Raw genomic sequence first — 14,400 nt, 5'->3', positions numbered from 1 at the left:
TCTGTGAAAAACCTTTAAGCCTCGGTGGCCTCCTTTTTACTGAATTCAAAGCCCGCATCTCAAAGTAAATACAAATTGCAAATAGCTGTAGCAGCTGCTTCAAGTTCCCCTCTGGGATTTGAGCAGCTTAGCATTTACCATCCACCTGCCATAATATACTAGTCTAGTGATAACACCACTACACCACAACCTCCCCTCAAACCCTGAAGTCATGAGAAGTGCTAAACAAGCGCGATATTTTTGTAACTAATAAACGTGTTGAAATAAAGTGAAAAAATAAACTCTTTTTAACACCTTGATGATTTTTCCCCTGGTTGCAACCCTTAGATTAATCTTTAATTGCTGCAGATTCCAGGGCATTGCTGCAGAATTGCTGTCCCTGCCCTCTGGTGATCTTTTAAAACTTGTACTTATTAACTTATTAATTGTACTAAAACTTATTAACGTTTGTACAAAGCTGCCACTCCTTACCTGACTCACTCGCGACACTGAAAATTGGGATCCCTGAACATCTCCAACCTCAATGTGTGTGGAACCCAACACGTGAGTGCAAAAGGCAAAGCTGAAGCATTTGCAACCATCTTAAACCAATGTGGATGGTCCATCTTGGCCTCCATCTGAGATGCTCACCAATACAGATGCCAGTCTTCAGCCAATTTGATCCGCTCCTTGTGTTATCAAGAAATGGACTGGATGCAACAAAGGCTATGAGATCTGACAACATCCTGGTTATAGCACTGAAGAGTTATGCTGCAGAACAAGCTACACCCTTAGCCATGCTGTTCTAGTACATCTACATTGCTGGTTTCAACCCAACAATGTGGCAAATTGCCCAGGTATGTCCTGCCCACAAAAAGCAGCACAAATCCGATCTGGCCAATTACCTTCTCAGCAGTCTACTCTCAGTCATCAGTAAAATGATGGAAGGTGTCACCAACAGTGCTATTAAGCAGCACTTGCTCAGCAATAATCTGCTCACTGATGCTCAGTTTGGGTCCCACCAGGGCCACTCAGCTCCTGACCTCATTACAGCCTTTGTCCAAACATGGACAAAAGAGCTGAACTCCCAAGGTGAGGTGAGAGTGACTGCCCTTGACATCAAGGCCGCATTTGACCGAGTGTGGCATCAAGAACCCTTGGTAAAATTGAAGTCAATGGGAATCTGGGGGAATACTCTCCGCTGGTCAGAGTCATACTTAGCACAAAGGAAGGTGGTTTTGGCTGTGGGAGGCTAATCATCTCAGTCCCAGGACATTGCTGCAGGAGTTTTTCAGGATAGTGCCTTAGGCCCAACCATCTTCAGCTGCTTCATCAGTAGCCTTCCCTACACTGAAGTCATAGAGTCATTATGGTATAGAAGGACGCCTTTCAGCCCATCAACTCCATGCCAGCTCTTTTTAGAGCAATCCAATCAGTTACTCCTCTCTATCCTCGCAGTCCTGCAAGTTTGTTTCCCTCAAGTGGCCATCCAATTTCCTTTTAAAATCATTAACTGTCTCCGTTCCCATCCTCCCCGTAGACAGTGAACTCCAGGAAGTGGGGATGTTCACTGATAATTGCACAATGTTCAGTCCCACTGTCAACTCCAGAGACTGAAGCAGTCTGTGCCTACATACTTCAAGGCCTAGACGTCAACTATGTTCGGGCAATAGCAAATAAGATTCGCACCGCACAAGTGCTAGGCAATGACCATTCTCAACAAGAGAGGAGCCAACCATCTCGCCTTGGCATTCAATGACATCAACCACCTAGAAGAACAAGGGCAGCGGGTGCTTAGAAACACCACCACCTACAAGGCCCCCTCCAAGTCACACCAGTCATCTTTATTTGGAATTATATCGCTGTTCCTTCATTGTCACTGAGTCAAAATCCTGGAATTCCCTTCCTAACAGCACTGGGTGTACCTACACCACATGGACTGCAGCGGTCCATGAAGGGAGCTCACCACCACCTTCTCAAGGGCAATTTGGGGTGGGCAATAAATGCTGGCCCAGCCGCACATCCCATCAACGAATAAAGATAAACAGGTGGAATGAGTGGTAGAGTATGGGACGCTACGCAGATGTGGGATAGAACTGACATTTCTGGGATGATTGTGATGCGAAATCGAACCTTTTGGTTGGCATTCCCTGTATTGTCTTTACTTTGTTTTCTTTTAGCTTTAAATTGTCTTTTTTTATTATTGCAATCAAATTGGATTTTACACCTTCATTGGAAAGTCTACTGGGAGCCAGCTTGTCTAAGGCTGCTGTTACAAAATCGTTTGAAGAAACAAATTATCCTTCATGTGTTAATTTTTTTTTGCAAGGTAGCTCGGTGCTGATGGCCTTCTGGTAAACTTCCTGATTACCATTCAGGTGATTGGTATCTATACCACAGTTAACTCATTATCTGTTTGAGCTCTTCTTCTTAAAGTTCATCCAGACTTGGACTGTTGAGAGTTCACTCCCAATTAACCTAGCGAGATAGAGCAGCCCACAGAACATTCTCTTCGAAATCTTTGAAAGTGGCAGGAAATGCCGATCAGGCTGCAGGATCCTGAGCTTTGTCAGTAGAGGCACAGAATACAAATATCGATAAAGTTCTCCTCATTTCTTATAAATCACAGGTTAGGCCTCAGCTGGAGTATACAGGCGCTACACTTTAGGACGGATGTCAAGGCCTTGCAGTGGGTGGGGAGGGGAGAATAAGACCAGCGATGAGGAACTTGCGTTGCGTGGAGAGACGGAGAGTGGAAAAGGCTAAGGAGACATTTCACAGAGGTGCTTTCATCCTCGTTTACAAATTACGCCATGGCCCCATCCCTCCCTATCTCTGTAGCTTCTTCCAGTCCTGCAGTCTCTGCGTTCCTCCAATTCCAGCCTCCTGTGTGTCCTCTGTTTTAATCCCCATTGCCGTCTGTGGTTTTAGCTGCCTGGGCCCTAAACTCTGCTTCTCTAGCTCTCTCTCCTCCTTTAAGACACTTCTGAACAACTATATCTTTGACCAATCTTTAGGTCGCTTGTCCTATTATTGCTTTATGTAGCACAGTGTCAGATTTTGTTTGGTAATGTGAAGTGGCTTGGCAAATCTTACCATGCTTAAGGTGCTATAAAAATGCAAGTTGTTGCTGTGTTTAAAACTTTGAGGGGTTTTGATAGAGTACATAGTGAGAAATCATTTCCACTGACAGAAGCATCAGTGAGCAGAGGACACAGATTTAAAGTAAAAATTCAACAGAGAAATAAGGAGATTTTGGTTTACTCAATGAGTTCTTATGATCTGGAATGCACTGTTCTGAAAGAGTGGTCGAAATAGATTCTCTAGTAACTTACAAAAAATTATTGAATACATATTTGGAAAATAGAAGCACATGGTATTAAAGGGATGGTGATAACATGGGCGAAAATTGTCTATGGGATAGGAAGCAAAGAATAGTGGTGAATGGATTTAAACAAAAGCTTGGCAGTTAACTATTCCCTGGTGCATTCTCCATGGCAATGCCTCTACCAATCAGATTCCACTTGCCTACCAATCAGCACCCTCTTCCCACACAATATAAATTGTTGCTCCCTTTGAGATTTGGTATTCTTGCACATCTGCCCTGATGAGTGCAAGACGAAAAACTTTGCCAGCATCTCACTCTTTTCAGCAATACTGAATGGGTTTTCTTATGACTGAACAAGAGTATGCAACTGGGCCTCATGGAGTTGGTGTTAGGATTATGGCTGGAGTCCTGGAACTCCCTTCCTATCAGCACTGTGGGTGTACCTACACCACATGGACTGCAGCAGTTCAAGAAGGCAGCTCACCACCACCTTCTCAAGGGCAACTAGGGATGGGCAATAAATGCTGGCCCAGCCAGTGAAGCCCACATCCCGTGAATGAATAAAAAAAAACAGGACTTGATGTGGGGAGTACAGTTTTAAAATTTGAGGACTGTACTTGGTAACTTAGTGTATAGTGAACCTGATTGTAGCAGACTTCAGAAGGACATTGACTTGCTGGTGAAAAGGGCAGACAAATGCCCGATTAATGTGGATAAATGGGAAATAATTCACTTTGGGAGGGACAATATGGAGAGACAATATAATCTAAATTGTACTATTCTAAGGTTGGTGATGGTGCACAAACAGATGGACCTGTGGGTGCATAATCACAAGTCCTTGAAGTGGCAGGGCAAGATGATAAGTCAATTAAGAAAGCGTATGGGATACTTGGCTTTGTAAATAGGGGCACTGAGCACAAAACAAGGAAGTCATGCTAAACTTTCACAAATCTCTGGCTAGGCCTCAGCTGGAATAATTCTGGTCACCTCACTTTAGGATATAGGTCAAGGCTCTGGAGAGGGTACAGGGAAGGTCTACCAGGAAGATTGCGGGAGAGAGGGAATTCTGTGGAGAGAATGAAGTAGGTGAGATTGTTCTCCTTACCACAGAGAAGATTATGGGGAAGCCTAATAGAGGGATTTAAAATTATGAGGCATATTGAGAGAACAAATAGGGAGAAATTGTTTCCTCCGGTAAGTGGACCTGAAGCCAGAGGGCATTGATTTAAAATAATTGGCAAAAGAACATGAAGAGAGGTGAGGGGAAATTGCTTCAGACAGAGAGTTGTTAGGATCTGGAACTCCCTACCTCAGAGAGTGATGGAATCAGATTTAACAGGAACTTTCAAAAGGAAATGAACATGTCCTTGAAGACGATTAGTTGTCAGGCAGTGGGAAAAATACTGATCTGTGGGACTAAATTGTAAGGCTCTTTCAAAGAGCAGGCAAAGACATGATGAGCTGAATGGCCTCCTTCTACAGTGTTAGATCCTATGATTCTACGCACTTGAAAAGGAAAGAACGGCACAGCTATGAAGAATGGTCAGGGGAATGGGGATGTTTGGAAAGCTCTTCCAAAGAGCCGGCATAAACATGATGGGCCAATTGGCCTCCTTCTTTGATTTTGAACTTAGTTCTGTTTTGTGTGGTCAGGAAGCATTGTGGTAGAACGTGGCTCTCTGTGTACCAGTTTGTGCCTATATTTAATGAACCAGCCAAAGGCGACACCAGGTTTATCCAAAAATCATCTCAGCAAGTTGCCTCCCAATAATACCATGACCAGGATTTTTCGGATGGTGGAGTTTCTCTTCCCGCTATCTGAGGAGTCGCTGTCGAACACGTTGCTACTGATACTCACTGCCCTGCAGCCATTTAATAATCAAAAGTGTGTTAATTGTCTGGAGGTGGGGCCTCCGCCCCTTACTCAGTACGAAATCCTGCATCAGAGAGCTACCGGCCAATCTGATTGGCCGATAGTTCTCTAATCCCAGCAGTGCCAGAAGCTGCAGTGGACAGGATTGGGACTGCAAGCAGTCACCAGAGCCTAAGGCCCAAGAGTTCAGGACCAGGGGGAGAATTTTCCCCCCGTCGGGGGGGGTTGTGCGGGGGTGGGCGCGGACCTGATCGGTGCCCCCGATCGGGTCCACACCACCATTTTACATGGGCGGGCCAATTACAGCCCGCCTAGCGTGACATGCGCCCGGAAGCGCTATGATGGGGGGGGGATGGTGCGGCTCCCTGAATTGGGAGGGTGCTCTTTTGCATGCAAGGGCATGGGAGCTGGCCTAGGCCTCAACCCTCCCACTGTAGAATTGTGGAGAGGTCAGGGTGGGTGACAGCCCCGTGGGAAGGCCATCTGAAGAATTTTACGGCCACCCCCACCTACCGGCAGGGGAAGGTAAAATTCTGCCCCTTCATTTAAACAAAAGGTCAAATTAACCTGAAAGCAACTCAATGTTAAATCATAACATTAGCGTGCATGTCAGTTAGTTAGATATTTCAAGTGTAATTTGTGTATAGGTAATAGTATAAAATGGATGGTGTCAGATCAGCTGCCCGATATTCGTCTCTTCCGATTATCATTCTTTTGATGTTAATCGGAAGCGATAGAGAACGATAAGGCTGTCTCCTCCAGACCCTGCAATGCCCACCAGTTTTCTGCGGTAAGTGTCTGTGGTTTGAGGAGCTTCGGCTCAGAGACATTGAGCTGGAGGCTCAGCTGCAGACATTGTGACACCTTAGGGAGAGGGAAAGTTGCCCAGACACTTTGTACCGGGAGGCAGTCACACTCGTTAGGATAGGATCTTCTGATTTGGTAGGTGGTCAAGAACAGGGGGTTGTGACTGTAGCTGAGGCAGGTAAGGGGACCCAGAGGGCAGGAGTGTAAGCCTCTGCAATTGTCTAATGGGTCTAATGAGGTTCTTTCAGCTTGCTTGGATGAGAGTGAGAGCTGGAGGGTGGATGAGCTGACTGACCATGGCACCGGGGTACAGGAAACCATTCAAGTGAGGGGAGCACAAAGTGGTGTAGTTGTAGCAGGGCACAGTATAGTGAGGGGGTTTGACACTGTCCTCTGTAACAAGGAGCGAGGTCCAGACGGCCATGTTGCCAGCCTGATGCCAAGGTTCATGGCATTTGCTCAGGCCTAGAGAGGAACTTGCAGTGAAACGGGGAGGATTCAGTGGTTGTGGTCCATGTAGGTACCAACAACATAGGCAGGATGAGGAAGGAGGTCCTACATAGTCAGTATTACGAGCTAGACACCAAATTAAGAAGCAGAGCCTCAACGATAATAATTTCTGGACTATTACCTGAGCCACGTGCAAATTGGCATAGTACAAATAATATTCGAGAAATGAATGTGTGGCTCAAAGACTGGTGTGGGAGAAATGGGTTCCAGTTTGTGGGGCACTGGCACCAATATTGGGGAAAGTGGGATCTGCATCGTTGGGACGGTCTACACCTGAACCATGCTGGGGCTGGTGTCCTCGTGAGCCGCATAACTAGAGAAGTAGAGAGGTTTAAACTGAATAGTGGGGGCAAGGGATCAATGGGAAGATGTGGTAAACCAAAGAGTAGAGACAAGGCAAGAGAGACTGGTATTAATATGGGAAATGATAAACAGGTTATGACAGGAAGGGACAGAGAGTACAACCCTAAGAGTAAATCAGCAGATAAGGCTACATGCTACAAAAATAATAAAGGAACAAAACTAATGGCTCTGTATCTGATGAGCTGATAGTGGAAATAGAATTAAATAAATACAATTTGCTAGTGTCATGAAAATATAATAATTTTCATAATATTATTGTGATTTATTGTAAAAGTAGGTTAATAGTGGGGTTTGGATTAGTTTCTCTGTGTGTATATGTGTGTGTGTGTGTGTGTGGGATTTAATTGAATTGAAGACAGCTGGTCTGGAGGCTTTGAGTTATCAACAAGAAGCTAGGTTTGAAATGTTAAGTATGTAAACATGGCTGAAGCTTTAGAATGTGAGGTGTAAGGAAAATTTGCATTTGTAGATAAATTAGATTAGTTTGAATTTCGAAGAGATGGTAGGATGTTACACTTAGCCAGAAGAAGCTAAGCCAAACAGTGTGTTTATTTTTCCCAAAGGTTACTGATAAAATTAGCACTATGAAAATATTTATATTGTGAGAAAGGTAAAGTTCTAAAGACATATGGGAACAATGGAATTTGCATTAAAAAGGGAGAAACATGTATAAAGGAGATGAGGCCATGTGTAAGAGGAGGAGGATTTCTAAGATTGAACACAAGGGTGAAAGGCCTCCAGCCTCTGTGCATCAAGTTTCTGTCTACAGGAACCGAAGCTGAGAAAACTCATAGATAAAAGCAAAATATTGCAGATGCTGGAAATCTGAAACAAAAACAGAAAACAAAAACAAAAACAACTGGGAAAAACTCAGCAGGTCTGACAGCATCTGAGGAGAGAGAAACAGAGTTGACGTTTCGAATCCGTATGTCATGTGTCATAAAGACTCAAAATGTCAATTCTGTTTCTCTCTCCACAGATGCTGTCAGACCTGCTGAGTTTTTCCGGCATTTTCTGTTCTTGTTATCTGAGAAAATTCACTTTGAATCTCACTGTCCAGGGTATCATGTTGCTTTGCCTGGGTCTGTTTAAAACTATTTGTTTTGCTGTTGCCTCAATTGGGATGTAACTGGGAGACAGATTAATTAGGAGTTTTGGGAGTTATTATAGTAGTAATTTGTAGACCTATGTATGTGCTTGAAATCTTTTCTTTTGTTAACAAATGTTTAAGTTAGTTTTAAAAAACCTCTGAAGTCGTGGTAGTCTTATTACTTCTAAATTCAGGGCACGTGTCTTGAAATAAAATACAAATTGTAAAACAGTTGTGACTGTGTGGTCAAGTTTCACTCATGGATTTGATTCGCTTGGCAGACACCATCTGCCACATCATAACAATGGCCATTACAGAGGCATGGCTATAGGATGACATAGATTGGGACCTGAATATTGAAGGGTGAGTGACATTTAGGAAGGACAGAAAGTTAGGAATAGGTGGAGGGGTGGGCCCTGTTAATTAATGATGGTATTAGCCCATTAGAGAAGGATGACCTAAGTTTAGGAAACCAGGATGTAGAAGTGGTTTGGGTCGAGATGAAGAATGATAAAGGCAAGAAGTCACTTGTGGGGGTGGTGTGCAGGCCGCCTAATTGTAACTACACAGTGGGTAGAATTTCCCCCCGGTCGCGGGGGAACGGGGTTGTGTGGGGGCGGGCGCGGACCCGATCGCTGCCTTCGATCGGCCATGCCACCATCTTACGTGGGTGGGCCAATTAAGGCCCACCCGGTGTGACGCGCGCCCGGAAGCGCTGAGCACTGTGTGGGCGGGAAGGGTATTCCCTGAGTTGGGGCCTGCGGGCATGTGCGCGAAAGAATGCAGAAATCTGCCCGAGGCACAGAGCGACCTCAGGGAGATTAGCTTAAGTTCCAAAAATTTAATTAAAGAAGAAAAAAAAGTTTAAGACACGTCCCCTCATGTGACGGTGTCACATGAGTTGGGACATGTCAATGAATTTTACTGAAAAAATTTACAAACCCTTCATGAAACCTCATCCCGCCCGTGGATGAGGTTCCATTGAAAATGTGAAGGCCGCCTGGGCTCTTTGCCTGCCCGCCAACCTTAGGGTTGGATGAGTAGCTCAGTTTATTGACTTAATTGCTTTTTAACAGGCCTTAATAGGCCTTTGACAGTTCGGTGGGTGCGCAGCCGAGCTGGCTGCACCCCCGCCGAACTGAATATCTATATGATGCGCGGGGACGTCTGGACGCACGGTCGATGTCACTCCGCGTCATTTTACGCCTCGGCGAGTGGGACCCGCCCCCCACTCGCCGAGCCGAAGATTCTGCCCAGTATGACAGTGTATAAAAGAAGAGATAATGGGAGCTTGTCAGAAAGGTACAGCAATAATCATGGGGGATTTTAATCTGCATATAGACTGGAAAAATCAGATGGGCAAAGGTGGCATTGATGAGGAGTTCACAGAATGTTTTCAGGATAGTTTTTTAGAACAACATGTTCTGGAGCCAACCAGGGAGCAGGCTGTACTAGACCTGGTATTGAACAATGAGACAGGATTAATTGGTAACCTCATGGTGAAGGCATCCCTAGGTAGCAGCGATCATAATATGATTGAGTTTTACATTCATCTTGAGGGAGAGACAAGTGCCTCCAAGACAAGTATTTTAAACTTAAGGACAATTATGAGGGCATGAAAGCAGAGCTAGCTAAAGTGAACTGGCAAATAAGGTTAAGGGATAGGTCAATAGACGTTCAGTGGCAGACATTTAAGGAGATATTTCAGAATACTCGGAATAGATACATTCCAATGAGAAAGAAATATTCCAGGGGGAGGACCCACCATCCATGGTTAGCTGAAAAAGTTAAATTCAGTATCAAATGTAAAGAAAAAGACGGGTGGCAGGTCAGAAGGTTGGAAAGAATATTAAGAACAGCAAAGAATGACAAAATGATTAATAAGAAGGTAAAAATTAGAGCATGGGAGAAAACTAGCTAGTTATATAAAGACAGATGGATAAGAATTTCTATAGATATTTAAATAAGAGTTAACAAAGTGAGCGTTAGTCCTATAGAAAGTGCATCTGGGTAATTGGTAATGGAAAGTAGGGAGATGGAGGATGAATTAAATAGGTATTTTTCTTCAGTATTCACTATAGGGGACACAAGTAACATCCTGGAAATAGCGGTAAATCAGGAAATGGAAGGGAGGGCCTGACTAGGACAGAGATCTGCTGCATTGGCGGCGAATATTCTCTATAAATAGTTGTCCCTTGGATTTCTGCTTTCCCTTGACAGTTTATACAGTTATGATGCCGGTGGAATAAAGGAACCTTGCTTTTTTTAACCTTTCTGCAGTCCGTGTGCGTAAACCGCACCTTACGCAATGTTAAACAAGCCCATTACAAGCACTCATAATAAGTTTTAGTTTTCCCTGAACAGCTATTTGCAATTCAGCACGAATCTCTTCAGAATGCAATACAGTGCTGGATTTATTGTATTTAAGGCTGTGCAGCAGACCTTAACATGCTCAATATTTAACAATTTTATGGCTAATGGTATGTACTGGAATGTACCTCACAGACAATTCTGCCTGTTTAGTGTAGACCATTGGCGTGGAATGTATTTTTCCCACAGATTATCTCGAGTTCCATAAAATCAAGGGATGGAAGTGATCTACATCGACCAAAGAACAGTATTATTATATCCAGAGCTTTGAGAATTGGTTTCAATGAGAGTGGGTGGTGAAGGGAGAGGCAGGTTTAATGTACTCCCACTTGCTGATCCATTGGGTTGGATCAGGACCTAAAGGTGGGACCAAATAGGGGGTCCCAAGCCTGCACCTGCCGGGGGCGGGACCGGCTCAGCTATCTTCTCTGAGATGGCCTTTTAATTGTCCGCCTCTGGGTTTGCTATCCAATGAAGGATGCAGCCGGTCCAATCAGAGTTCAGGAGAGCTGAGCTCTGCTTCCGGCTCCAATGGCCCCACAGGCTGCTGCATGGGGTACACCTCCATGAAGCAGGTGGTCTTCCCACATGGTGGGGCATGGGGAGCGGCACCGCTGCGTGCTGGATCAATGCTGATGCACCAAAAAAAAAAAAAAATTGCCCTTAATAGGCCGTTTAATGATTTAATTTGGCTCCCTGCCTCCTTTTCCTGGAGGTGGGACTGTGAATGGTGAGCCACACCACCCCCCCATCCCTGCTGTTCTCCTGGCCTGGTTCGTGATATTTCTACAATTCAGTTGGAAGTCAGTGCAGCTTCTGAGAAGGGGAAGGGGAGGGGGAGAGACAGAGAAATTACCCCGTGGACTTGTGTCTCTGAAAGTAAAAGCTTGCATTTCTATAGCGCCTTTGGGGGAGATGGTGGCATAGTAGTAACGTCACTGGACTAGTAATCCAGAGGCCCAGGCCAATGCCCTGGGGACACAGTTCAAACCCCACCAGGGCAGCTGGTGGAATTTAAATTCAATTAATAAATCTGGAATTGAAAGTTAGTCTCAGTAACGGTGACCATGAAACTATCAACGATTATTGCAAAAACCCATCTGGTTCACTAATGTACTTTAGGGAAGGAAATCTGCCATCCTTACCTGGTCTGGCCTACATGTGCATACAGACCCATAGCTATGTGGTTGACTCTTAACTGCCCTCTGAAATGGCCTAGCACGCCTCTCAGTTCAAGGGCAATTAGGGATGGGCAACAAATGCTGGCCTTGCCAGTGACGCCCACAACCCATGCAAGGACAAAATAAAGAAAAACCCCAGGACATCCTAAAATGCTTTAAAGTTGATTAAGTGCTCTTGAACTGTAGTCACTCTTGTAACGAAGCTTATACAGCAGCCAATTAGTGCACAGCAAGCTCCCACAACCAGCAATGTGCTAATGATCAGGTAATCCATTTTAGTAATGGCGACTGAGGGATAAATATTGGCCAGGACACCGGACAGAACTCCCCTGACCTTCTTCAGATTCCCATTCCCCCTATATCCACCCTTAGCAGGACCTAACAATTACTTGATTTATTTAAATAGCAACAAGTAAACAACACCAACAATAACTTGCATTGATATAGTGCCTTCAAAACATTCCAAGTGTTACACTGAAGTGTCATCAAACAAAGTATGATGCTGAGTCGCATAAGAAGATTTTAAGACAGGTGGAGGTAAGTTTTAAGGAGCGTCTTCAAGGAGGAGAGAGGTTTAGGGAGGGAATTCCAAAGCTTAGGGCCTAGACAGCTGAAAGCATGGCCACCGATGCTGGAGCGATTAAAATAGGGGATGTGTGAGAGGCCAGAATTGGAGGAGTTATAGGGTTGGAGGAGTTTATTTCACCTCCTCCACAGCTCTTTTCATCCCAGTCAGTGGCCTGCGCTATGAAGCCTGACCCTTATCCCTTAGGTTTCTCAGTGATAAAGAAGCCAACACTTTACTTTGTGGTACCTGCTCATGTGACCATGTGCGTTCCGAGCCATCCTTGATGCAGACATCCAACCTCAGTTCTGCTCCTGTCGCTCCGTGTTTACTGTCCACGCACCGGTTAGTAGCAACATTACGGATCTGGAATAAACAACACCAGCACTGTCCTTATTTCAATTTCAATGTTGTCCTCATATTAACGACCAAAAATAAAGTGACTCACTGTATTTGAAGCGGCCTTGTGACAGTTGAACAGCATGATAGGGTGCTATATGAAAACAAATCATATTGAGTCTTACACCACAGAAGGAGGCCATTCAGACCATTGTGACTGTGCTGGCTCTTTGAAAGAACGATCCAATTAGTCCCCTCCTCTGTTCTTTCCCCTAGCCCTGCAAAGTCTTCCATTTCAAGTATATAAGCAAGCCCCCTTTGAAAGTTACAAAGGAATCCAAATGCCATCAAGCCAAAATGATTTCTGCCTATCACACAAGAGTGTAATGTGCTATTGAATTTCAGTGCCGTTGCGATGCCAGGTACATAAGCCATACGTCTCCATCACTGGCGGATCAAATCAAACAGCGTCTCCTTTTGTCTGTTTGCAATAGGCAGACTACTGGCCATACTCAACAAGCACATGCGTGCAAAACTCAGAACATAATAACTAACGTTAGACGTGATTCCGTGATTGAGCAGCACTTGCTGAACAATCCCGAGTGTGCTAAATACACCAACAACCAATTTAAGATTATCAGTTGGGCTCGCCATGTAGCTCACTTACACTTGTTAGAAGCTACATATATTCATATGCAGGGCCCTGTTCTCTGCAAGCAGAAAGAGCATTCCCAGGCATTGCACCAATTTTAATTAAACAAAAGCATGGGGAACAATAGCTCCCCGGTGCATTCTCCATGGCAATGTCTCAATCAATCGGAGCTGACTGGCTAACCAAACAGCACCCTTTTATCATGGAGTATAAATTGTTGCTCTCTTTGGAATTTGGCATTCTTGGCCTAACTTTTCCGGTCCCGCCTGCCATGGGAATTTTAGCAGACAGGTCGGATAATTTGACGGACCTGTTGACTTGGGGCGGGAATGTCCGGTCCCCTGGCGGGCGCGACTGGAAAATCCTGCCCCTTGTGTCTGTCCTGTTGAGTGCAAGAGGAAAATCTTCAATAGCAATACTCAAGAATCTGAATCTGTTCTCGCCACCCTTTCAGGCAGTGTATTCCCAGACCATAACAACTTGCTGTGTAAGAGAAGTTCTCCTCATTTCCCCTCTGGTTCTTATCCTTCAATAGGAGACAATGGAACTGTTCTGATGAAAGCCCATTGTCCTGAAACGCTAACTCTGTTTCTCTCTCATGAGTATTTCCAGTACTTTCTGTTTTTATTTCAATTTTCCAGCATCCGGGGTATTTTGCTCTTGTATGGAAAAATAAGAACTTGCATCCATCACTTTAGAGCATGTAACGGATTGGAACAAGGCAGCTAACTTGCACCCAGCAAGCTCCCACAAACAGCCATGTGATAATGAACAGATAACTTGTTTTTAGTGAGGTAGGCTGAGAGATAAATATTGGCCAGGTCACCAGGGAGAACTCCCCTGCTCTTCTTCTTTATAATTCCAGTGGTATCCTTTACAGACAGAGCCTTGGCTGAACCTCTCATCAGATGTCGCATCTGACAGTACAGCACTCCCTCAGTACTGCACTTGAGTTTCCGACTAGATTATGCACTCGAGTTAGCCTTGAGCACACCATCTTCTGACTCTGAGCCAAAAGGTCAAACGTCTGACAACTTATTTAATTTGCCTTAGTGTCTACTCTACCCCGATGTGCTCACTAGAGCCGCTGGGAAGAAATTTTGGGAAATCTAGTACGTCATTTTCAGGGAGAAAGGTCTCTTTTAAAGATACTGTGACCTCCTGGGATGGAGAACACAGAATGGTTCTCATGTACTTGTGAAAAGCCCATTACCAGCCACCAAGTGAAATGAGAATGCACAAGCATTGACCAGTTGGCCTGGCCAACCACGAACAATGGATACTTGGCACACAGGGTGTCTTGCCTTGGCTAGTTGGTGCTGCATTCACTGCCTGTCTTCCAA

The 14,400-nt window shown here is 44.7% G+C and overlaps 1 protein-coding gene across 1 annotated transcript in view; it reads right to left on the bottom strand.

Annotated features, from left to right (window-relative positions):
• The window catches only part of galntl6 (polypeptide N-acetylgalactosaminyltransferase like 6), a 1,368,692-nt gene that overhangs the window by 88,130 nt on the left and 1,266,162 nt on the right, over nt 1–14,400 (bottom strand). The window contains exon 11 of the mRNA XM_078557596.1: nt 12,316–12,432. Within this exon, the coding sequence (XP_078413722.1) occupies nt 12,316–12,432 (117 nt within the window). The remainder of the gene's footprint in view (nt 1–12,315; nt 12,433–14,400) is intronic.

Source organism: Cetorhinus maximus, chromosome 2 (genome assembly GCF_964194155.1).
Source record: "Cetorhinus maximus chromosome 2, sCetMax3.hap1.1, whole genome shotgun sequence".
Classification (NCBI taxonomy): Eukaryota; Metazoa; Chordata; class Chondrichthyes; order Lamniformes; family Cetorhinidae; genus Cetorhinus; species Cetorhinus maximus.
The sequence above is the reverse complement of the archived record's forward strand: the minus strand, read 5'-3'. Positions and strand labels throughout refer to the sequence as shown.